Genomic DNA, 26069 nt, shown 5'->3' on the forward strand with positions numbered 1-26069 from the left:
AATTATTTTGTTCAGTTGTTTTCATTCATATCTGCCAAGAAAAGTCCAAATGATGCCACAAAGAGTCAGAGATACTGGAGTTGTTTGCCATTTCCTTCTTCAGCTCATTTTACAGATGAGGTAACTGAGGCAAACAAGGTTGAGTGACTTCCCAGGGTCATACGGCTAGTAAGTGTCTAAGGCCAAATTTGAACTTAGGAAAAGGAGTCTTTCTGACTCTAGGCATGATGCTCTATGCACTTTGCTACCTAGCTGCCCAAATAATCTCAAAAGATGTTTTTTAAAAAGCTTTCAACAAAGTATAAGACTAAGTTTTGCTAATAAAACTAGAAAACATAATTATAAAAAAGGTAATTTAAAATATTCTTTTAAAAGGTTTTTGTATAAGGGGGAAACACTAGAATTTTTCCCCAAAATCAAAACAATAAAAAGAATGCCCCCTTTCTTTTTTTGTTGTTTGTTATAATTCCAGAAATGTTGGTTCACATCAAGCAAACTGACTGATGAAAGATGGGCATAGTTAATGTTGGAATGGCTGTGGAAAGATGAACACATCAATACACTTCTGGTTAAACTATGAATTGATGTAAGCTTTCTTTTTTATTTTAAAATTTTTATTAATTTAGATAATTTTCCCATGGTTATAGGATTCATGTTCTTTCCCTCCCCTCCTCTCACCCCCTCCCATAGCTGATACACAATTCCACTGGGGTTTACATGTGTCACTGATCAAGACATATTTCCATATTATTGATATTTGCACTAGAGTGCTCATTATGAGTCAACATCTCTAATTATATCCCCATCCTCCTATGTGACCAGGCAGTTGTTTTTTTTCTGTGTTTCTGCTCCCACAGTTCTTTCTCTGGATGTGGATAGCATTCTTTCTCATAAGTCCCTCAGAATTGTCCTGGATCCTTGCATTGTTGCTAGTAGAGAAGTCCATTACATTCGATTTTACCACAGTGTATCTGTCTCTGTGTATAATGTTCTCCTGGTTCTGCTCCTTTCACTCTGCATGACTTCCTGGAGGTCATTCCAGTTCACGTGGAATTCCTCCAGATCATTATTCCTTTGAGCACAATAGTATTCCATCACCAACAGATACCACAATTTGTTTAGCCATTCCCCAACTGAAGGACATCCCCTCGTTTTCCAGTTTTTTTGCTACCACAAAGAGCACAGCTATAAATATTTTTGTACAAGTTTTTTCCTTATGATCTCTTTGGGGTACAAACACAGCGGTGGTATGGCTGGATCGAGGGCAGGCAGTCTTTTAGCTCTTTTTGGGCATAGTTCCAAATTGCCATCCAGAATAGTTGGATCAGTTCACAACTCGACCAGCAATGCATTAATGCCCCAATTTTGCCACATCCCCTCCAACATTTATTACTTTCCTTTGCTCTCATTTTAGCCAATCTGCAAGGTGTGAGGTGGTACCTCAGTTGTTTTGATTTGCATGTCTCTAATTATTAGAGATTTAGAGAACTTTTTCATGTGTGTATTGATACTTTTGATTTCTTTATCTGAAAATTGCCTATTCATGTCCCTTGCTCATTTATCAATTGGGGAATGGTTTGATTTTTTGTACAACTGATCTAGCTCCTTATAAATTTGAGTAATTAGACCTTTGTCAGAGGATTTTGTTATGAAGATTTTTTCCCCCAATTTGTTGCTTCCCTTCTAATTTTGGTTGCATAGGTTTTGTTTGTACAAAACATTTTCAATTTAATGAAATCAAAATTATTTATTGTACATTTTGTAATTTTTTTCTCACTCTTGCTTGGTCTTAAAATCTTTCCTTTCTCAAAGATCTGACAAGTATACTATTCTGTGTTCGCCTAATTTTCTTATAGTTTCCTTCTTTATATTCAAGATATTCATCCATTCTGAGTTTATCTTGGTGTAGGGTATGAGATGTGGATCTAAACCTAGTCTCTCCCATATTGTTTTCCAATTTTCCCAGCAGTTTTTTGTCAAATAGTGGATTTTTGTCCCAAAAGTTGGGCTCTTTGGTTTTATCATACACTGTCTTGCTGATGTCACTTACCCCAAGTCTATTCCACTGATCCTCCTTTCTGTCTCTTAGCCAGTACCATATTGTTTTGATGACCACTGCTTTATAGTATAGTTTAATATCTGGTACTGCTAGGCCCCCTTCCTTCACATTTTTTTCATTATTTCCCTTGATATTCTTGATATTTGTTCTTCCAAATGAACTGTTATAGTTTTTTCAAATTCAGTAAAAAGTTTTTTGGTAGTTTGATAGGTGCACTAAATAAATAGATTAATTTGGGTAGGATGGTCATTTTTATTGTGTTAGCTCATCCTACCCATGAGCAATTAATGTTTTTCCAATTGTTTAGATCTAGTTTTAATTGTGTGGAAAGTGTTTCATAATTGTGTTCGTATAATTCCTGTGTATGTCTTGGTAGATAGATTCCTAAGTATTTTATATTGTCTAGGGTGATTTTAAATGGTGTTTCTCTTTCTAGCTCTTGCTGTTGGGATGTGCTGGAAATATATAGAAATGCTGATGATTTATGTGGGTTTATTTTGTATCCTGCAACTTTGCTAAAGTTGTTGATTATTTCCACTAGCTTCTTAGTTGAAGTAGACCATCATATCATCTGCAAAGAGTGATAGCTTGGTCTCCTCGTTGTCTATTTTAATACCTTCAATTTCTTTTTCTTCTCTAATTGCTACTGCTAGTGTTTCTAGTACAATGTTAAATAATAGAGGTGATAATGGGCATCCTTGTTTCACTCCTGATCTTATTGAGAAGGCTTCTAATTTATCCCCATTGCATATGATGTTTGTTGATGGTTTTAGATATATACTGTTTATTATTTTTAGGAAAGGTCCTTCTATTCCTATACTTTCTAGTGTTTTCAATAGGAATGGATGTTGTATTTTGTCAAAGGCTTTTTCAGCATCTATTGAGATAATCATGTGATTTTTGTTTGTTAGACTGTTGATCTGGTCAATTATGTGGATGGTTTTCCTAATATTAAACCATCCTTGCATTCCTGGTATAAATCCCACCTGATCATGGTGGATGATCCTTTTGATCACTTGCTGGAGTCTTTTTGCTAGTATTCGGTTTGTGATTTTTGCATCTATGTTCATTAGGGAGATTGGTCTGTAGTTTTCTTTCTCTGTTTTTGATCTACCTGGCTTTGGGATCAGTACCATATTTGTGTCATAAAAGGAATTTGGTAGAACAACTTTACTTATGTCAAATAATATAAGCTTTCTGAAGAATTATTTTACAGGAATAATTCCTCAGGAAGTTAGTATATAATAACCCCAAGAGGGTTAATGACAAATAGAAAATCATTCCATATGCCCATTATTCAGAGTAGCACTTTTTTTGCAAATAGCAGAGTTCTGAAAACTATGGAGATGCCTACTGATTGAGGAATAGCTAAACAAGCTCTAGTATAAGAAACAATTGGGATAAAGTCAAGGTACTACTAAAATATGTCTGTATCTGTAATTCTTAAAAATTTCTATCTGTATTAAAGCACTTAGGATTCTACATAAATGGAGAGTCAAGGAAGCACAGAAAGGGCCCTACCAAGTCTTTTCTATTATACAAATATAGCACTGATACCTGGATGGGAAGAGTAAAATTAGAGACAGAAAATTGTAATGTACTGTTTTTAAGGAATATCAATGCAAAAATTGTACTAAAGGAAATCTTATTGTAATAGTAACACATCAGAAGGAACACTCCTTATGACCAGTTGGGACTTATACTAGGAATGTCGAGCTGACTCAAAATTAGGAAAACTATCAGTATAATTGGCTATATCAATAACAAAAGCAATTGAAATCATATGATCATCTCAATAGAACCAGAAGAGGCTTTTGATAAAATGCAACACCTATTTTTATTAAAGATACTATGAAGTATATGAATTAATGGAGCTTTCCTTCAAATGACAAGTAGTATCTCTCTAAAACTTTCTACAAGCATTATTTGTGATGGTAATGTAAGAAGCCTTAACAATAAGATTATGGGTGAATCAAGGAATTATTCAGTATTGTATTGGAAATATGATGTATAGCCATGAGGGCAGAAAAAGAATATTAGAATAGGCAATGAGGAAATAATATCATTCTTTGCAGATGATATGATGGTACATTTGGAGAATAATGCTAGAGAATTAACAAAAACTTATTGAAATAATTATGAACTTTAGCAAATTTGCAGGATGTAAAACAAACCCACATAAATCATCAGCATTTCTATATATTACCAACAAAGTCCTGCAGGAAGACACATTACATTCAAAATAACTGTAGACAGTACAAATTAGTTATATGGTTTATTTGCTAAGACAAACCCAGGAATTATGTGCACAGAATTATAAAACGCTTTTCATACTAAAAAAAGTCAGATATAAACAATTGAAAAATATTATTTGCTTATGGGTAGGCCAAGCCAATATAATAAAAAATAACACTTCTAATTTGTGTATTCAGTGCCATACCAATCAAACTACCCAAAACGTATTTCATAGAGCTAGAAAAAATAATAAATGCCACTTGGAAGAACAAAAGGTCAAGAATATCAAAGGATAATCAAGAAAAATATGAAGGAAGATAGCTTAGCCATTTTAGATCCCAAACTGTATCACAAAGTGGTACTCATCCAAAAATCTGGTACTGGCTAAGAAATAATAGAGTGGTGGATCAAAAGAGTAAAGTAGGTATCAAGATACAGTAGTAAGTGGGTACATTAAAGATTGAAGCTTTGGGTGCAAAAAATTAGTATTTTACAAAAAGTTTTGGGAAAACTGGAAAACAGTGTGACAGAAATATTTATAGAAAAACATCTCACAGAGAATACCAAGATATATTTAAAATGGTTACATGATTTAGATATCAAGGGTGATATAATCAAATAAGAAGACTATGGAAAAGTTTATCTGTCAGATATATAGATAAGGGAAGAATTCATTACTAAAAAAGAAGAGCATAACAAGATGAAAATAGATTATTAAATTAAAAAGTGTTTGCATAAACAAAACAAGCTCAGTCTTTATTAGAAGGAAACCAGAGAAGTAGAAATTTTTTTTATAATGAAGCCTATCTGATAAAGCCTTCCTTTCCCAAATATAGAGAGAACTGAGTCAACAGCAGAATGTGATTCATTCCCCAAGCAATATAGTTTTCAGATGAAGAAATGAAAGCTATCTATAGTCACATTTTAAAATGTTTTAAATCACTACTGAGTTGAAAAATGAAATTTAAGAATTACCCCATACTTCAGAGTGATTAATATGACAGAAAAAGAAAATGATAAGTGGTGGATGTGGGAACATTTGGGATGCTAATGCATGGTTGATGAATAATTTGGAACCACTTCCAAAAGGTTCTAAAACTGTGCATATTTTTTGAGCCAGCAATACCAGTACTAGGTTTGTATCCCAGAGGCATTTTTAAAAAAGGGGTAATGGGAAGGACCTATTTGTACAAAAATATTTACAGCAACTCTATTTTTAGTGGGAAAGAATTGGAAATAAGAGGGCATGTCCATCATTTGGGGAATGTCTGAAAAAATGGTAGATGATTGTAATGGAATACTATTGTGTTATATAAGAAATGAGTACCAGGATGGTTTTAGAAAAACCTGGACATATTTATATGAAGTGATGCAAAGTGAAGCGAGTTGAACCAGGAGAATATTGTACATAGATCAATATTGCATAATGATCAAATGTGAATGACTTTGTTATTTTCTGCAATAGAATGATTGATCTAAATACCTCCAAAGGACTCATGATGTAAATTGATATCCATCTTCAGAGACAGAAGTGGTGGAGTTTGAATGCATATGGAAGAATATACTTTTTTATTTTCTTTATGGGCTTTTTGGTGTCTTCTTGCACAACATGAGTAATGTGGAAATATGTTTAGCGTAACAGCACATGTATATTTATACTAAATTGCTTATTATTTCAGGGAAGGGAGAGGGAGAGAATTTGGAAGTAAAAATTGTCAAAAATGAATACTAAAAATTATTTCACATTATTGGCAAAAAATAAAATATTGCTGAATAAAAAAGAAAGAAAAGGTTCCAAATCATTAATAAAAGGAAAATGCAAATCAGAACACCCCTATATCACACTCATAGAATTGACAAAGATAAAAAGATGAGAATATAAAACATTAGAGAGGTTGTAGAAAGAAAGGTTCACTAATGCATTCTTGGTGGAATGGGGAATGGGGAATTGGTCCAACCAATCTGAAAGGCAATGTTGAATTATGCCAAGAAATGTACCAAAATGTCTATAGCCTTTACCCTAGTGATATCAATATTAAATTCCCCAAGAAGTATATGTCCCAAGGGCATAAATACATAAAAGGGAAGGTTTCACATTCATCAAAATATTTATAGTAGTATTTATTTGTAGTAGCAATGAACAGGGCACAAAGTCAATAGATGACGACTGGGGAATGAGTACAGAAATTATAGCATCTAGATGTAATAGAGTATTATATGTCTTAAAGAACATTCAATATAATTTAGAGAATAATTAATAAGACGAATATAAATAAGCATAGGAATACTTATATGAATTGATACAAAGTGAATCTAGCATAAGCAGGAAAGCAAAAGACACCATAATAATAATAAAAAGGGAGAAATAAATCTCAAAATAATTACAAATTAATAGTGTGAACTTATCACAATTAAGTTTGACTCCAGATAGTGTTGGAAGCCAAGAGAGAAACACAGTCTGTTAGCATAATCTATGGACCCCATCAGGACCAACGTAGTTTGCAAAGACTCTACGCTGGTTTCTGTGACCTGAGATATGATGCTTGAAATCAAGGTTTTGTTATTTTCGGGTCATCGAGTACTTTGGGTAGTTTCTGGAATCCAATGGACACCTCAGAAACATATTAAAATGTATAGGATTACAATGAAATCTAATTCTATTTCAATGACGTTATTAAAATAAAATTGAGTGCAAGTACTCCCTTTAAAAATGTATAACGCAGGTTGAGTGAGTACAGCAGGGCCGCATGTTATATCCATACTTCATTCTGAGACCCTGTATATTTAGATGAAAATTGTACATGATGGTAGAGTGCATTATATAAAAAATAACTTTTTTATACCAAGATATATAGGTACTTTACTATTTTTTAGGCTTCTCACAGGTATTAGTAATACTCCCAGAATACTACTCATATTCTGGGGGTATTATTAATGATTATAAGCATTAATGATAGAAAGGCAAACACTGCTATGATGAAGATATTATATATCAGAATTGTAGAGAAAGATTGATGTGGGGGTGGTGCTAATGTTTGGCACATAACATTGTCATGACTTAGAGCGATCCTTCTTAGAGTGAGTATACGTGAAGTGCTGTGACAGTTTTTGCTGTTTGGCAAAATGGTGTAAATTTAGCATGCAATTATATTTTTGTATTTTATATATTTTACTACGTACACATTTTTTATTTCTAGTTATATATGTCTGAATTTGTGTATGTCTAGTTAAATATTGTCAAATGTGGTATTATTGTATTCCATTATTATGGATTTAAAATTTTTGTGCTTCTAGATTGATCTTAGAGTATATTAAAAGTTTAAGAAGCAAACAATTTATCCTAATTATTTTTTTTGTTTTAGTTCTATATGCACTGATGGAAATTTCTCTTTGATATAATGAAGACAATTTGCATTGCTGTACATGATCATATCTATGTCTTCTGTAATTATGGGTTTTTCATTCTGTATCTGTGACAGATAAAACATTTTCTTTTGAAAAATGTTTAACTTTGTGAATTTAAGTTTCAGAAATTAGTGTTGTATTTGGAATTTATTGTTCTATAATGTGAGAGATATTGATAGAAATTTTTTTTAGTTTGGATGTTTTTCATAGAAATTTTTGTGGAATGTAGACCTCCTTTCCTTTTATTTGTTGCTTTGAGTTTATAGAGTCAGAAGTTACTTTGTACATTTGTATGTTATCTAGTCTCTTCATTTATTCTATTGTTTTTTAGCATTAGATAAATTTTATTATGGTTTCTTTCTAGAATCATTTGAGATTTGATTATAAGAAGTCTGGCTACTTTAGTTTCCTTGGGAAGTAGCCTGTTTTATATCAGCATCTTCAGAATAATATCAGAGGGAACAATAAAGGCATGTCTTACCTCATTTGTTTTCTAGCATATATTTCTTCAGATGGACACCTTAAGAGCTGTAAATCTAAGAGGTTCAACCTTGGGTTGAGATAGAAGTCTACTTACAATAGTAGGAAGTTGTAGTTCACCTGAGTTTAAATCTGAAGTTGCCTGCTGCCAATAGAATTCCAACCATCCATCTTTTTTTCTTTCCTTACATGCATTAACAATAATTTTCTATTTGATTTAATCAAGATCATTAGTATTGCTGTTCTTTGTTGTGATGGTGACAATCACAACAATGTACTGTATTTTTTACATCCACCAGTAGTAAATTTCAATTTGAAATAATCGTTTGCCTTGCTGTTCATGATCCTATCATCAGTTGCCTAATTCTGTATAATTACCTTATTCTTTCATATCTGTGAAACATAAATTTTTAAGTTCTTTTCTCAATTTTTAAAAATCTTGACTATTTGTAATTCATTGTTTTATATTGTGAAATAAGTTGATAGAAATTTGTTACTAAGTTAAGATACTTTTCTGTTTTCACAGCAATTTTTGTGGGATATAGAGGTCCTTACTTTGTAGTTTGTGGCTTTGAGTTTACAAAGCCAGAGGTAATTTAGTGTGTTGTTTTCCAATAGATAAGTTTCTTCTTGGTGACTGTGGAATAATTTGAGACTTGATTTTAAAAAAGTCTGTCCTCCTTTGTTTGGAAGTTTGCTTTTCTTTCTCAATGTCTCATATAGTCCCCACATTTTTATTTTAATTATGCATATTTTCCTTCCACATATGTAAAAGACAAAACATTTCTACAATTTTTAAATGTTGTGACTGTGGAAGGTTTTGTTGTGGTTTCAAGGTAGTTGCTCTTCATTTGTTTATAGCAATTTTTGTGGAATGGAGAGATCCTTTCCTTGTAGAATAAATTTTTGTGATTTGGTTGTGAGAAGGTGTGTCTGCTTGTTAGTTTTCTTAGAAACCTGACTCTCTTTTTCCAAGTGTTCTAAGAAGAGTTAGCCCATTCTTTTATGTTAAGTATTTGCTTGATGATATCCTCAACAGCTTTTAGCCAATCAAGTTTCAGTTCAGCTAGAGATTTTTTTAAATTAAAAAAATTTTTATTTTGAATATTTTCCCCTAGTTACATGTTTCATGCTCTTTCCCTCTCCCCTAAACCCCCCTAACCCCCCTTAGCTGACACACAATTCCCCTGGGTTTTACATGTATCATTGATTAAGCCCTAATTCCATATTATTGATAGTTGGACTGGAGTTGTCATTTAGTGTCTTCATCCCCAATAATAACCCCATCAGCCCATGTGTTCCTTCTGTGTTTCTCCTTCAGCTAGAGATTGATACTGATCTTTGGCAGTAAGCAAGCTGTGGCTCAAACTGGGCTTGATAGGAGTCAGAAAACAACAGCAGGACAGGGCAAGGGGGTTCTCCTGCTGAATACAACTTGAAAAGTAGACATAGGGAATTGATTGTCATGGGATAAAGGGAAAATAGAAGCAAAACTGCACACCAAGGATTACTGTTTGATTACCATCTCCCCCAACCAACTGTGCCAGGTTCTGTAACCCTTAAAAAGTGTTATCATTATCATAGTAGTTAGACGAAGTATATACATAGACAAGAGGGTATGGTAGTAAGCTGTTTAGGTTGCTATGCAAAATAATCTAGGGATGAAAAAGATTGCATTAAGAGAAATGGGAAGAGAGATAAAATGGGGTAAATTATATTACATAAAGAGGCATGGGGGAGGGAAACTATTACAGTGGAGGGGAGGATGAGGATGGTTATCGGTAATACTTAAATCTCATTCTCATTGGAATTGGCTTAGAACAAGAACACCCAGATTCACTGGGGGTAGAATTGTATCTTACCCTATAGAGCAGTGATTCCCAAAGTGGGTGCTACCGCCCCCTAGTGGGTGTTGCAGCAATCCAGGGGAGCGGTGATGGCCACAGGTACATTTATTTTTCCTATTAATTGCTAGTAAAATAAAAAAAATTAATTTTCAGGGGGCTAAGGGGGAAAAAGGGGGGCAGTAGGCCAAAAAAGTTAGGGAACCACTGTGAGAGATAAGAGGAGAATAAGAAGGGTGGCTGTGGGAAGGGGAATAATTTAAGGGAGGGGGAATGTGGGGGATGACTAAAAGCAAAACACTAGTGTGGAAGGAAAGAGTGAAAGGAGAAAGGGCAGAATTAAAAGAGGCAAACAAGGTGGAGGGAATACATAGATGGTAATCATAACCATCATAACTATGAATATAAATGAATGAACGAACTCATTCATAAAATGGAAGTGGATAGCAGAGTGAATTAAAAACCAAAATCCTACCATATGTTGTTTACAAGGAACAATTTGAGGCAGGTACACACAGAGTAAAGGTAAGAGGCTATAGAAAAATCTATTGGGTTTCAACCGAGACAAAAAAGCAGGAGTAGCATTCATGATCTTAGACTTCCAAAGCTAAAACAAAAATAGGTCTAATAAAAAGAGATAAGGAAGGCAATTACATCTTGATAAAAGGTAATACAGACAATGAAGTAATATCAGTACTTAACATATATTCACTGAGTGGTATAGTATCCAGAATTTTAAAGGAGAAACTAAAGGAGTTTAAGGAGGAAATAGACAGTTAAACTATAACAGTGGGGGACCTCAACCTCCCCTTCTAAGAAATAGATAAATCTAAACAAAAAATAAATAAGAAAGAAGTAAAGGAAGTGAATGAAATTTTAGAAAAATTAGATTTAATAGATATCTGGAGAAAATAATAGGGATAAAAAGGAATATATCTTCTTTTCAGCAGCATGTGCTCATGGGTAAGCCGAGCTAATATAATAAAAATGACAATCCGACCTAAAATAATTTACTTTCTCAGTGCTTTATCTATTAAATTACCAAAAAACTATTTTATAGAACTAGAAAAAATAATAACAAAATTCATTGGGAAGAACAAATGTTCTAAATCACTCTAAATTAGAGAAATGCAAATTAAAACAATGCTGAGGTACCATCTCACACCTATCAAAGTGGCCAATATGGCAGCAAAGGAAAGTGATAAATGTTGGCAGGGATGTTGCAAAATTGGGACACTAACGCATTGTTGGTGGAGTTCTAAACTAGTCCAACCACTCTGGAGGACAATTTGGAACTATGCCCAAAGGGTTATAAAAGTGTGTATAGTCTTTGATTCGGTAATACTGACTGGGTCTGTATCCCAAAGAAATAATTAAAAAAGGGGAAAAGGACCTACATGTATAAAATATTTATAGCAGCTCTTTTTGTAGTGGCAAAAAATTGGAAATTGAGAGGATGTCCCTCAATTGGGGAATAGTTGTACACATTGTGGTACATGTTGGTGATGGAATACTATTGTGCTATAAGAAATGATAAGCAAGATAATTTCAGAAAAAGCTGTAAATAGCTACATAAACTAATACAGATTAAAATAAGTCAAATTGGGAGAATATTGTACACAGTAATAGCAATGTTGTACAATGATCAACTGTGAAAACTTAGCTACCCTCAGCAATGCAATGATCTGGAACAATCCTGAAACCTGAGAGACTTATGAGAGGGAATGCTATCCACTTCCAGTGAAAAAACTATTGCAGTTGTCTTCACATCAGTGTATTTATGGTTTTATTTGGGGGTTTTGGTGCTCTTATAATAATGACCAATATGGAAGTGTTTTGCATGACATAAAAATAAAAATTTTTAAAATCAGCTTGTTTTCCACCTTCTGTTTTATTATGCATTTTGATTTATTTCCTTCTATTAAATCTTAGGACACATACTGAAAATATGTGCATTATCCAGGGATTTCTTTCTCTAAAAGATTCTTCAACTCCAACAATCTGAGCTTGCCTTTAAGAGACATTCTTTTATTTTCCTGGGTTGTACACGTATTTTCACGCAAAACATATTTCCATATTATTAGTTCTTGTAAGTGAATAGTCTTATAAAGTAAAAAAAACCCAAATACACCCAAATAAACAAGTGATAAATCATATGTTTTCATCTGTGTTTCTATTCCAACAGTTCTTTCTCTAGATGTGGATGCTTTTTCATAAGTGTCTCAGAACTGTCCTGGATCATTCATTGCATTGCTGTTAGTAGCAAAGCTATCACATTTGATTGTTCCACATGAATTTTTAATGAACACAGGCATCTCCCTGGGAATGGGTGCCAGGTATACCAAGGATCACTGGAACCCTCAGATAATCTCCAAACCTTGTTTTAGCCAATTGTAGTCTCTTTCTGCGCCAGTACTACTACTGATGACTTTGCATTTTGGTTTCTTTTAATGGAGAAGTTCTGGGGGGGGTGTTGTGGGGAAGGTGGAAAAAGAGAGGGGAAGAACCACGGCTTTGGAGCTGTAGCTATTGCACAGGTAAGGAAAGTGGGGGCCAGAGAGGGAAGGGACTCAGCCACACAGGTTATAAGTGGCAGAACTGGTCTGTGAACTCAGGTCTTACAGGAGGTACAATGTTCCCAGTACCAGGGAGAACCCCAAACACTAGATGGTCATCCTTCAGGGCTCAGTTCCATAAATACCTTGCTGAGCTACAGAAGCCAATGCTTGACTAACATTGACTTCCCACCAAGAGGGGCATGTATCATGTACTGTGACACTATCCTGCAGTGCCAGCTGCTCTATGCGTAGATCTCAAAAGCATTCTAAGAAGACCCTGTCCCCTGTATTACTGCAAGTTTCTCCAAATCCAGAGAAGAAGGACGCCATGTCTCAAGAAAAAAGAATGGCTCATTAACCAAAACATTTTTTTCTGGAAAAGTTTTTAGATTGAAGATCCTATCCATTTTAGATCCTGTGAAAATAGATAAAGAGTATAAGAATCTTGCTTTTTTATGATTAAAGTCTACTAACTGTTCAGCTACTTTTAAAAATCCTGTGCCATCCTCTTATCCTCCTAGTCACTGTAATGCTCCTTGTTTGAGAGTAAATAGATGAATCTAAGGGGCACAAACTTTCTTTGGATTTGTTCTGAATTGAGTTCTTGCACAAGTCACTTCATATTTATAATGATGCCTGACCTGCAGGGAATGTCACTGTGAAGACACAAAGAAAGCTGCCCAGGAACTCAGCTGAAAAATCAGCCTTCATTATGCAAGTATCATGCTTTTGAGATGTGTATGGTCACTTCCTCTTTGACTGATTTTAACAAATAAGAGTTCTAATTGTAGAGAGCAGATGAACTTGCCATCAAGAGTTGGTGAAAGGATAAAAAGAACTAGAGGGAAGAAAATACACAGATGACGAACAACTTGGGAGGTATGTACATAGGGAACTCTCCCTTCTGTGTAACACTGAAAAAAATAACTTAGATATACCAGGCACCTGGGCCGGCGGGGGAAGCAAGGTTGGGTAAACTCTGGGGCATGGTTATAGCTCTTTATTCTGTAGCCATACTTGGGTCCGAGAATCGTAGCTGAGTTCACCCATATCCCTGAGGCACACTGGGAATCGAGCTATTCTGAGCTAGTGACAATGAAGGGAACAGGACCACGAGAAAATTGGAATAGAGCTAGGAATATGGCCATGGGAGCCTCACTTATTCTCTACCCTATTCCTGCATTTTCTTCTCCAAAGTTGTTTCCAGCATGGTTGTTTCATTCTTGTCTCACCTCCCATTTCTCTTCTTCCTTATACCTCATCTTTTATGTAAACTGGAAGAACCAGGCTCAGAAAAGTCTAGAGAAATCAGCTGCCATTTCTATAATCACAGAAGCCCTAGGCATAGGATTTGATACCTTTGGTGTCAAAAAGAAAAGAGCATATTGAAATAAATTCTGATCATTCTCTGGTAGTCTTCAAACTTAGCACAGGGTCTGACTGACTGAACAAGGAAGTAGTCAATCATACAGATACTGAGATATTAAACCATATGAACATCTAGGAGTAGGCAGGTAGTTCGGTGGATAGAGTATTGGGTCTGGAATAAGGAAGACCTGCCTCAGATTCACACTGGGTGTGTGACCTTGGACAAATCATTTAACCTCTTTCTGCCTCAGTTTCCTCATCTGTAAAATGGGGATCGTAATAGTAGTTATCTCCAAGTGTTGTTAGGAAAAGTACCTGGCACATAGCTGGCAATGAATACATATTTTTTTCCTTCTTCCCTATAACATAACAACATCTTGCTTTTTATTTTTTCATTCCATAATCCCTATCCAGCCTAGAGAGCTCTGTGCTCCATCTTTACAGAGATTTGTTAGAAGTGAATTGGTATAATGTATGGCCTGAAAAATTCCAACTAAAGCGATTAATTAGTAGTGTGATGCCCAAACTTAACCATTATTCTGATTTCCTATTGAAATGCACACAAATGTTTGAATCTATAACAAATACCTTTTTTAAAGCTCTAGCCCTTGCAATTAAAGCTTGCAATTAAAAGAAGAGAAAGGGAATTGGTATCAATTTACAAAATTATAGGCATACCATGTTGCTAATAAATGAAATGCATCAATGGTAGGAGTTTTATTAGGCTTTTAAGAACTGAACTAAAACTATTCACAGAAATACAATATTTCCAAATTGGAAAGTGGCCATTAAGTCCAACTCATACCTGAAGAAGGATTTCCCACAGATTTCCTGAGTGGTTGTTATTTAGTCTTTGCTTTAATACCTCTGTGAAAGGAGCAGTAACTGCCAGGTAGGCCAGCTAGTTTTTCCTTAAAAGGCAGTGAAATCATCTTTGAGACTTAACTATTCCAGGGCTAACTAATGATGTAGCTTCCTGGTACCCTAAGTACAAAAAGCTAGGACACAGAGTCGAGAATTCCTCCTTCATCCTTTTGATTGGCAAGCTAGTTATGGCCATTGCATTGCACTGCCCCGTTATCTTTCCCCCACAGAACACTTCCCTCTTCCCAATTTCCTTATCACTAACAAGGGTTCCACCAGCCTTGCAGCCACCCAGGCTCCCAACCTATCATCTCCAACTCCTCTCTCTGACCCCCCATTATCTAATCTGCTGTGAAGTCCTTTGTTTCTATCTTTACAACATTGCTGGTTTCTCTCCTTTCTCTCCTTTGTGCTACAGGCCCTTATTGCCTCACACCTGGACTATTGCTGTAGCCTACAGGTTGCTCTGCTTTCTACAAGTCTCTTCCCCAGTCTGCTCCATCATGCTCTAGAATCTAGACTATCTTCCTAAAGCATTGTTCTGACCATATCACCCACACTCCCATTCAGTAACATCCAATGGTTCCCTATATTACCTTAAAGATCAAACATAAAACCCGATTTCCCTTTAAAGCCCTTTATAACCTGGTCCCTTCCTGCCTCTCCAGTCTTCTCGCCCATTAATGCTTCTTCTCTCCCCTACCCGCTTTGTGATTCAGTGTCACTGGCCTTCTAATTGTTCTTCAGAGAAGATACTCCATTTCCCAACTGTGGGCATTTTCACTGACTATCCCCTATGCCTGGAACGTATTCCCTCCTCATCTTCACCTTCTGGCTTCCTTTCAGACCAAGCTAAAATATGGTCTTCTAAAATATCTGAAGCCTCTTACTTCTAATATTTTCCCTCTGGGGATTAGCACCAATTTATCTTATATCCAATTTATTTGTAAATAGTTCTTTGCCTATTGTCTCCCTCATTAGACTGTGAACTCCTTCAGAGCAGGAGCTATTTTTTGTTTGTTTGGATTTCTTCTTTGTACCACCAACATTTAACATAGTTCCTAACACTTGCTTAATAGATGCTTACTAACTTGATTTGGACTTTTTCATGCATTAGGTGACCAAGTGACTACTCAATGTTTCAAAACTTAAGTCTTGGGGCAGCTAGATGGCTCAGTGGTTTGAGAGCTGGACCTAGAAATGGGAGGTCCTGGGTTCCAATCTGGTCTCAGATTTCCTAGCTGTGTGATCCTGGACGAGTTACTTAACCCCCACTGCCTAGTCCTTACTATGCTTCTGCCTTGAAACTAATATACAATACTGATTCCATGATGGAAGGGGTTAAAAATAATATTGCATTATGTTCACTTCATTCACCATTATGGTGGTTTGGGAAGTTCCAAAAAAACGGGCACCTACTTTGTTTCCAGTTTTATGCTATAACTTGTTTAATAACCAATTGCTATAAATATTGTTGTACCTATAGAGCCTTTCCTTTGGCCGTTGACCTCTTTGGGGGTGTATTCCAATAGTAGTGCTGCTGTGTCAAAGGATATATACTGTGTAGTGACTTTTGGGAGACAGTTCCAAATAGCTTTCCAGAATGAGTAGAACAATTTACAACTCCACTAATAGTGCCTGAATTTGTCTTATCCTTCTATAGTCCTAGCAGTTATCAATCAAGCACTAGCTCTTGAATCAGGGGGCCTAGTTTCCAAATTCAGCGGACTTGTAAATTGTTCTACTCATTCTGTTTTGATAATTCCCATACCTTATGTGCACTCAAGTCTTGGAAGATGGAGAACATGTGAAAATCCACAACTAGAACTCAGAGTAGAACTAGTGGCAATATGGTGCTAGGGTTGGCTGTCAAAAGCACCAGCAAAGGGCTGGAGTTTTAGGAGGAAAGCATGTGATAGGCTGCCTTACACAGTAATTTGAAGGTGTGCTACCTCTAATTATAAGAGATCTGAGTTCAGAATTCTCCTTTTGATGCATATTGGATGCCACTCAACTTCTCAGTTCACCCAGGCAATTCTCTAAGATGAAAGCACGGCAGATATGCCAATATATGTTGGTAGAAGTTTTCTTATTGGAATTTCTTTATGCCAAGGAAATCAAAGATCTAGCTCCCTGGCTCCATTGTGGTCCTCCTGTATATCTCTTCCCTTACTGATGCCCTGAGGAATCTTGGGAGAATATATTCCTGTATGAATTTTAGGGGTTAGGGTTAGAGTTAACTTAGAGAAAATCTTTCATAGCACTTATTTGGTTAATGTTCTTAATATCTACTTCTTGGATTTTATACATCCTCTGGTTGAATTAGTAAAGGAAACACAACAGGAACTATGGTCTCAATTAGATGCTGACCCACAAGACACCTCAATTCTAGAGTAGCCTCCTATGGGTTTGTATGGAATGATGAAGGGGGGGGTGAGCCCGAATGCTACAATAAATGAGGAAAACAAGAAATACCTTAGAGATCATCTAATCCAACCCTAACCCTCTAAGTGCTAGAAATAGCTTTCTTCCTCTTGAGTTTTACAGTTCTCCTGTGTCTGTAACAGCCTGTTTTTAGTAATAGGCACTGGGAATGCCAATAAGTGCAAAATAATGTCATATCGTTTACATCCAGCTGTGGTGAAGGGTCCCAGAATGATGACGATCAGGGGGATCCACAAACAGCTCATAAGTGTTTCCAGTGCACCAAGAACCAGCTGAGACAGGGAGGGGGATACAAAGATAGACAAAACAGAGCCCCTATCCCTGGAGAAGTTTGCATATATTTTAACAGGAAAGACATGAAGAAAAGTACTTCTCCTAAAGATCCAGACTCAGAGACTCACCACCCAACCCCAGCCCATGCTTCAGTTGATGATCTGTATACATTTCTGAGATTAAAAAACAAAAATAAGAATCACCTCATGTTACCTTTTCTTCACTCATCGAGACCAACCCTTGGACCAACATCCCCCCCAAGTCTAATTATTGCTGGGTCTGAATACTTCAAGTCCTCCCAGTATGGTATATACTCATCTGGATCTGCTCAGTCAGAAGAATACAGATACCAATATCCTCAACTGGAAAAAAGCACTTAGTAAAATAAGCTTTTGTTTCCTCTTTTATTCCTAGATCTAACTGTTATGTTCTTTAAATGCTTGCCTCAAGAAAGCCCAGAATTCTTACTTGAACAGCCTGGAACCAGGGACAAAACGCCACTCGTGTGCTCATTGCCTTTTTAAGGCAGAAGGTTCTCTAGCATCTTTTGGAGCTAGCTTCTCATGAATCCTTAGCAAGAAACAGGGCTAAGTTCTGGTGAATGGGTGAAAGTTAGCCAGTTCCTTTGCCAAATTTAGGCTTTTTTATATCTAATGCATTTTTCCTCCCAATCCAAGTGATAGTTATGAAGGAAGACAACAGAATACCTCTTTAATCTCCTCTGCATTCCGTTATTCTAGAAGATATTTTCTTTTTCTTTAAACCTTCACCTTCCACCTTAGAATCAATACTGTGTATTGGCTCCAAGGCAGAAGAGTGCTAAAGGCTAGGCGATGGTGGTCAAGGGACTTGCCCAGGGTCACACAGCTGAGAAGCGTCTGAGGCCACATTTGAACCCAGGACCTCCCGTCTCTAGGCCTGGCTCTTAATCCACCGAGCCACCCAGCTGCCTCTAAAAGGTATTTTCTGTTAGGTCATCAAGTAAGCAGGAATACACTTCCTAATGGATACACCCAATAAAAAGTAGAGAACTGAATAAAATTATTCCATTTCAATGATACATACTATGGCCAGTATAAATGTGCATATTTACATATAGTATATATGTATCTGTCTATAGATCTATATCTGTACACACAGAGAGTCCACATAATTTGGGTTGAATGTACAAGAACATTAAATTTGATGTCTGACATTTTATTTGATATTTTTAATATATTTGTTAGGTTGTGCAGTGGATAGTATGCAGAGCCTGGAGTCAGGAAGACCCATTTTCTTGAGTTCAAATCTGGCCTCAAACACATTTACTAGCTATGTGACCCTGGACAAATCATTTAACCGTTTGCTTAGTTTCCTCATATGTAAAATAAGCTAAAGAAGGAAATGGAAAACTGTAATCTCTTTGCCAAGAAAACCGAAAATGAGGCCACGAAGAGTCAGACATGACTAAAATGACTAAACAAGCAGATGGGAAGGCACTCTGGGACCATCCCACCACAGAATAAAGGCCTATTCCTGTTGTATGAGGCAGCCAGACTCCAAGGGCTACACACTGGTGCCCCAGATTCCCAGAGCTGAGGCCCCCACTGGCCCACTCACCTGCTGCATCCCTTGCAGAGCCTGCTGAAGAAGCTTCAGCTGCTGATCCTTGGTGACATCCTCATCCCGGCTCATCTTGCCTTGCTCCTGTTTGAGCAGTTCCACTTCATTACGGTAGGCATCAACCTGCCAACGTAGGCTATCGTTTTCTTCCTTCAAGGCCTCAGTCTGAGACACTAGGGCTGAAACACATAGGCAGTGGGGTCAAATGAAACAGCCAAGCTGGCCACACTGGGCTAATTCAAGACTGTGCGAACCTGGCTCTGATGCAAAGAGTGACTGGGGCATCAAAACTCTCTTGACAAAACACCTAGGGTCAGAGGTGACCATGAGAGCACATGGGCAAAAAACAGCCCTCATTTCACTGTGCCCTGGTGCAAGTGGTTTTTACCCTCACTGAGCCTCAGTTTTCTTCTCTGTAAAATGGGAGTAATAATTGTGCAAACATTTTAAAGTGCTTACTCTGTGCTAGGGACACCAAGACAAATAAACAAATAGCCCCTGCCCTCAAGTACCTTATAGTCTAATGAATACTTGTACTACCTCCCTCACAAGGTGGTTGTGAAGATCTTGCTAATTTTTAAGGTGATAGAGAAATAAGGCAGCTAGTGACACGGTGGATAGATAGAGCAATGGGCCTGGACAGTTCAAAACCTGCCTCGGACACTTAATAGTGGTGTGACCCTGAGCAAATCACTTAATTTCTGTTTGCCTCTGGAGATTTACTAGAGAAGGAAATGAAAACCACTTTAACATCTGCCAAGGGGCAGAGCACTGGCTTGAAATCAGGAAGATTCCTCTTCCGGAGTTTAAATCTGGCCTCAGACATTTATGAGCTGGGTGTCCCTGGGCAAGTCGCCTAACCCTGTTGGCCTCAGTTCCTCATCTGTAAAATGAGCTGGAGATGGAAATGGCGAACCACTCCGTTATCTTTGCCAAGAAAACCCCAAAATCATATCACAGAGAGTTAGACATGACTGAACAACAACTCAAAGAAATAAAATGTAGGCATACACATACGCTTATAAACCTATCCTATCTAGCTACCTCATTTGTTGGCATGGGGCTCTGCCAGAAAAAGCTCCACACCACGGCTGGCCCATTCTCATCAGAAATGGAATTTGGCATTTCCAAGCTAACACTAACTCTCTGTTCTTTGTATTTCACAGTCACCGGATTTTGAAGGATGGTTAGAGATTGTTGACCCCTCTCCTTCACCTTATGGTGGAGGGAACAAAAGCCCAGAGAGGGGAGGAGCCTCTTCTTCATGACTACAAAGCTGGGCCTTGGTTGGCAACCCACTACTCCAAGTCCCCAGTTCTTTCCTTCACCTCAATGGGAGGGCAGAGGCAAGTGGGAGAACACATATAAGTATAGCTATGAAATTGAATCCATCCCTTTCATTTTCTGTAGGAGAAAGTTGAGGCTCAGGAAGGAGAAGGGATGTCAAAAGTTGCCTTGCCTTGTAATCCCTAGCACCTTAGGCCAATGCTTGACACTAAATGAATGGCAGAGCTGGCATTCGAACCCAGATGGCCTAATCCAAGTCCAGTCCTCTTTCCACTGCACTGGGATGTTTCCTGCACATTCAAATCTGGCCTCATCCTGAGGATGCCTCATTTCTGTGCTGTATGGCCTGTTTCCATTCAGGTGATAAAGAGGGTATAAAGGCAAGTGACTTTTGAATAATGCTTGGCCTCAGATGAGTTTTCCCCTTTCTGATAGTGAAAAAGTCACCTGTATCTAAGAAAAGGCTGCTGTGCTGGGCTCCCGGCCTGTAGGCTGCCAGACTCCTACATTATATACACACACACTCCTTGATAAGAGTTTTCAGCAATATGGTCCTGTATACCATTGTCTGGTTTCATTAGCTCAAAGCATTGTGGTACAGCCAGATTTGCTTTGTAGTAAGGGGTGGGGATTGCAGTGTATGTGTATGTATGTGTGTGTGGAACAGGAATGTTGGGACGAGAATTGACTTCAAGTCCTAACATTGTCACTATATTGCAGTGTGACCTTAAGTGAAGCTGTTTTCTTTTTTGGGACTCAGTTTCCCTGTGTGTAAAATGAGGGAGTTGATCTAGCTTATCCCTGAGGCTTTTTCCTAGCTTTAGCACTCTAGAGAGTCAGAGGAAACCCTCTCTATGAAAGGGAAGATAGTTTCACTTCCAGAGTGAAGGTTTTTGGTCTTCTGGGTGGAATTTGGGAATCAGGGAAGGAAAAGGGGACAGGAAGGGAGCTAGGGCCTATGGACTCTCCCAGAACACTGGGCCAAGTGGGTTTTCCCCAGGGAAGGAAAACAAAAGAGATTTGCACTGATTTCAATAAGAACTCACTAATGTTTACTAAACAACTACTTTGTAAAAGAGCTAATAGTCCTAGGAACACAAAGAGAGCTTTGTCTCAGGTCTTGCCCTCCAGAGTTTATATTGGGAATATATATATCTGCAATCAGAAGGCCTGAGGTTTGAGTCTTGTCTCAGATTCTTAATGTGTTGGAGAGGTCTTGGGTTTTCATAAACAAAACGCTGGGGCTTGACTAGCTGGCTTCACAGATCTCTTTTGGTTTTTGTTCCATGACAAAATAACTAACACGAGGAAGAATAAAAGAAGTGCAAAAGAGACATTGGAGCAAAAGGGCTAGTAGGAATTAAATAAGGTGGGGGTGCCAGAGCTACAGTATGGAAGAGTCAGATGGAGAATTTAAAAATATAGTAGAGTAGAAGCTACCTGAGAGCAGGATCAGCACCATCTCTACTCCTGAGGGAGAAAAACAACCCCAAAGGCTAATAATCTTAAATCTGGGAGCACTCCTAGAGAAAGGAGCTGCTGTTGATTTCCTGCTTAGTCTAGGTCCTGAGGACAAGCTGATGTCAGGCCAGTAGGCTCCTGAACACAGATGACCCACTCAGCTTCCCTGGACCAGGGAGGACAAAGGGATTAACAATGGCTGTCCAGGAGGAAAAGGCACAGAATATAGAAATCTGCCACCAGAGAAAGAACTGATGGAGTCAAAGCACAGATCAAAGCAGACTATTTTTCACTTTATTTTCTTTGTTGATTTTTTTTTGATATGTGTGTTCTTCCACAGCATGACCAGTTTGGAAATATATTTTGCATGATATCACATGTATAACCTAGCTCAAACTGCTTACCATTCAGGGAGAGTGGAGGGGAGGGAAAGAATTTAGAACTCAAAATTTTTAGCAAAGTAATGATAATTTATGTGTAATTGGGAAAAATAAAATATCAAAAGATTAAAGAAAAAGAAATAGGGCAGCCAGGTGGTACAATGGATAGAGCACAGGATTTAGAGCCAGGAAGATCTGAGTTTGAATCTTCTCTTCAACACTTTTTAGTTCTCAGACCCTGAGCAAGTAATTTAACCTCAGTAATTCATCTCCCCATCAGTAAAAGGAAGATAACAGAACACCTTCCTCCCAGAGTTGTCGTGAGGATCAAATGAGTTAACATATGTAAAGCACTTTGCAAACTTTAAAGGGTGAGAGAAATGCTAATTGTTATGATTAATACATTCATATAATTCCCCATCTCACCTCTGCTACTTTAGCCATGAGGAAAGGCCTTTCACCTGGCTAGGTTTTGGTTTTCCAATTTGAAAAAATTAGAGGATTAGATTAGATGGTGTCTTTATGCTCCCAGGCCAGCTAAGTCAGTGAGACAAAGACTGGGGTTACAGGAAGGATGATGTCAGTGTTGCTCTCTATAAATGGCCATACAGTCAGGCCTTGTTAAAGTGTTTTTAAACTGCCCATTTTAGTGGTTGGTTGGCTGGTTTTTGAAGCGCAGAAGGCCTTTGGCATGGTACATGTTCATTTTAACGTTTGGTTTCATTCATGACTTTATTCGTTGCTATAATCACACAGACCTTTTGAGTATGAATGAGAACCCTTTTATTACAGCAGGTCTTGACCACGTAGTGTGGTCCGAGTCAAATTCATCCCTCTCATCTCTCCCCACTCCTGAAATGGTGCTCCTCAGGGAGTTCTTCTGAAATTGAACATGAGCCTGGCCCAAACCAGGATTTCATAAAAGGGGAAGCCGGAAAAAGTGGGACCTGTGAGGCCAGCTAGCGCCCCCCCACGTGTTTTGTATAGGAAAACCCTAAAGCTCTGGGAGGTTGTGGAGTGAGCTGCCCAACACTTTAAGTCAGGCAATTCTCTAGAGAAAAGTAGAAAAAAACTACTGGATAAAAGAAAGCATCCACGCGTTCAGGACCAAGGATAGCAGCCTCCTCTGGTCAGCCTAACAAAGCTGGGTTAGACCACAGAGAGGAACAGTTAACATTTTTTAGTGAGGAGGTGGGCTTGGCAGGCCACTCTTGGCCACAGTACCGAATAACAAAGAGTGGAATTTAGGATAAAAGGATTCTCAAGAGACTCTCATCCTGGTAGACAGGAAAGTAAGCAGAAGAGCTAAAAAGTCAAGGCCAGGTCCTCTGACTGACTCCATTTCCAGCACTCCTTCCACCACACTCTGCTGCCTGCCATCCCTCCTCTTCTTCTCTTCTTGTACTGCCTACAACTGCATGGAAAAGTGTGAAAGATGTCCACCTTGTTTTCTTTATTTCATTATGGTTTATAAAAGAATTTCCTCCCAGCCAGCCAGGAAGGTTGGGAATGCAAATACAATCACTTCTACTTGACAAATAGGGATACTAAGGTTCAGAGGGATGGAAGCGACTTGCCTGAGGCCACAGTGCCAATCAGTTGCAGATGTGGGCCATGGGTTCAGATTGTCTGACTCCAAAGGCTACCATTTCTTTCTGTGATATTATATTGCCACTAAGGTAGGGGCGGGGAATTGCTAAAGGCTTATTCTCCAGTTAAAATGGGAAAATATTTTTCCTTCTGAGAAAATGTGAAGAGGTTGAATCCGAAGGGGGAGAGAACATCTGATGCCTATAGTCAAATGGGAGCTGGGAATAAATTCTTTGGCTTAGAATTGCCTGAGGAAAAGAAAATAGGAATTGCTATTAACACTACTAAGGGGCTTTTACCACTCTCCCAAATGACAGTTTTTGTCATTTTAATGAGGACACCTCCTCTTTATTTTCAGTTTTAGTATTTATTAGGTCCTTTGCCAAAGTCTGAGCTCTTTGTATGTTGGCAGAAAACTGGAAGGTTCACTATCACCCTTTAATATAACATGTCTGAGTTGTTGCATCTATCAACATGGGTGCCACTTTTAGAGCATGGAGCCCATTCCCAGCCTGCCATCACCTCTCCGTGGCTCCTTTGGACTGTTTCAAGACAGAGAGAAGTGTTTGTTTTTGCTAGAGCTGATGCCCCTTAGAAGGGAAAAACAGCAATTCATTAGAGTCATGTGAAAGTTCTAAAATAGCTTCAGTTTCTTGCTGTGCCTCTGGAATCACTACAAGCCCAACTCTAGGTAAGTGTTTCCACAGTAAAGGACCAAAACAGACTTCGTGATTTGTCTTAAATCAATGCTTCAGTTTCAAGTTAAGTACCAAAAAAAAACAAATATTACCAAGCTAGAGAAGGCAAGAGGTACTAAAGTAGCAGGGAAGGAGAGCCAGATAGGAAATCTGAGGACCTGGGTGGAGTTCCAATCTGAGCCCCTTTCTAGTTAGGTAACTGACCCAGAGAGATAGCTTCTGAGCTTTCACATCCTTATCCAGAAAACTGGGGTAGAGCCTGACAAGGAGGTTATGGGAAAAGGACCTTAGAAACTTTAAACATGTCAGAGATTGGGAATCATAACTCAGGAAACAGGTCCAGGGAGAGGAAGCGAGTTACTTAAGGCCACACACAGGATTCTTGGTTTAGTGGTGGAAACCTCAGAGTCATCTAATTTAACACCTTTGGTTTACAGATGAGGATATTGAGGCCCAAGAAGGCTAAATTCCTAATTCCTACCTTTCACTTTCAGTGAAAGCCCTCTCTTAAAAAGTGTACAAATGTATTGTTTATTAGGAACTGGGGATACAAATAAAACAGTTTCCTGCCCTTGACAGGCTTACAGTCTAGGAGAAATAAAAATATATATGCAAATAAATAAGTGCTAAAAGAAAGGTCCACATAAAACACAATGAGATATGGGTGGAGGGGGAAGAAGTGTAATGACACTATGGCAACAAAGTACAGGTACTTCTTGGCTCTCTTAATGCCAGAGACAAGGAAATCATTCACTTGGAATTCAATATAGAAACCTGGCTTCTGCTTGGCCTTCTTTTCTCTCCTCGAGCATTAAGGCTTTATGGCCAAATTGAGAGGCCCACTCCCAGTCTCCAACCTCTTCAATCTTCCCTTCAGTATTAGATATTGTTGACCACCCACACTCTTAAGATTTATTCTGTTTCTTCTCTCACCCTTCACATCACACTCCTCTCTCCTTTCCTGGCTACACTTACTTCTTCTGGCCCCCAACTACAGCTGTGCCTGGAAATCCTGTCCTCAGCCCTCTTTCCTTTTCTTTCTCTATACTCACTACCCTAGAGTAAGCTAATTTTTTTAACCCTTACCCTCCATCTTAGAGTCAATACTATGTATTGGCTCCAAGGCAGAAGAGTGGTAAGGGCTAGGCAATGGGGGTCAAGTGACTTGCCCAGGGTCACCCAGCTGGGAAGTGTCTGAGGCCAAATTTGAACCCAGGACCTCCCATCTCTAGGCCTGGCTCTCAATCCATTGAGCTACCCCAGCTAATTTCTTTTTAAGATTTTACTCACACCTCTCTCCTACTGACTCCCAAGCTGATGTCCCCAGCCCTGATTTTTCAGCTTGAGCATCAGTTCTGAATTTCCAGTTGCCTGTGAGCTATCACTATTCGAATGTCTGGCCATCTCTTTCAAATTAAAAAAAAGCTAGATGCACCATCTTCCCCCTTAACTTCCGTTATCACCATTCTTCCGACCCACTGAGCTAAGAAGTCCTTTGTATTCTTTGTTCTCATTCATTC

General features: G+C 38.0%; 1 protein-coding gene across 4 annotated transcripts in view; it reads right to left on the bottom strand.

Annotated features, from left to right (window-relative positions):
- Positions 1-26069, bottom strand: part of ENOX2 (ecto-NOX disulfide-thiol exchanger 2) — an 82990-nt gene that overhangs the window by 14634 nt on the left and 42287 nt on the right. For 3 of the 4 annotated variants that reach the window (XM_044682455.1, XM_044682454.1, XM_044682453.1), the window contains exon 8: positions 19131-19312. In XM_044682455.1, the coding sequence (XP_044538390.1) occupies positions 19131-19312 (182 nt within the window). The remainder of the gene's footprint in view (positions 1-19130; positions 19313-26069) is intronic. The other variant, XM_044682456.1, reaches the window with a different exon arrangement.

This window comes from Gracilinanus agilis, chromosome X (assembly GCF_016433145.1).
Source record: "Gracilinanus agilis isolate LMUSP501 chromosome X, AgileGrace, whole genome shotgun sequence".
In the NCBI taxonomy this organism is placed as follows: Eukaryota; Metazoa; Chordata; class Mammalia; order Didelphimorphia; family Didelphidae; genus Gracilinanus; species Gracilinanus agilis.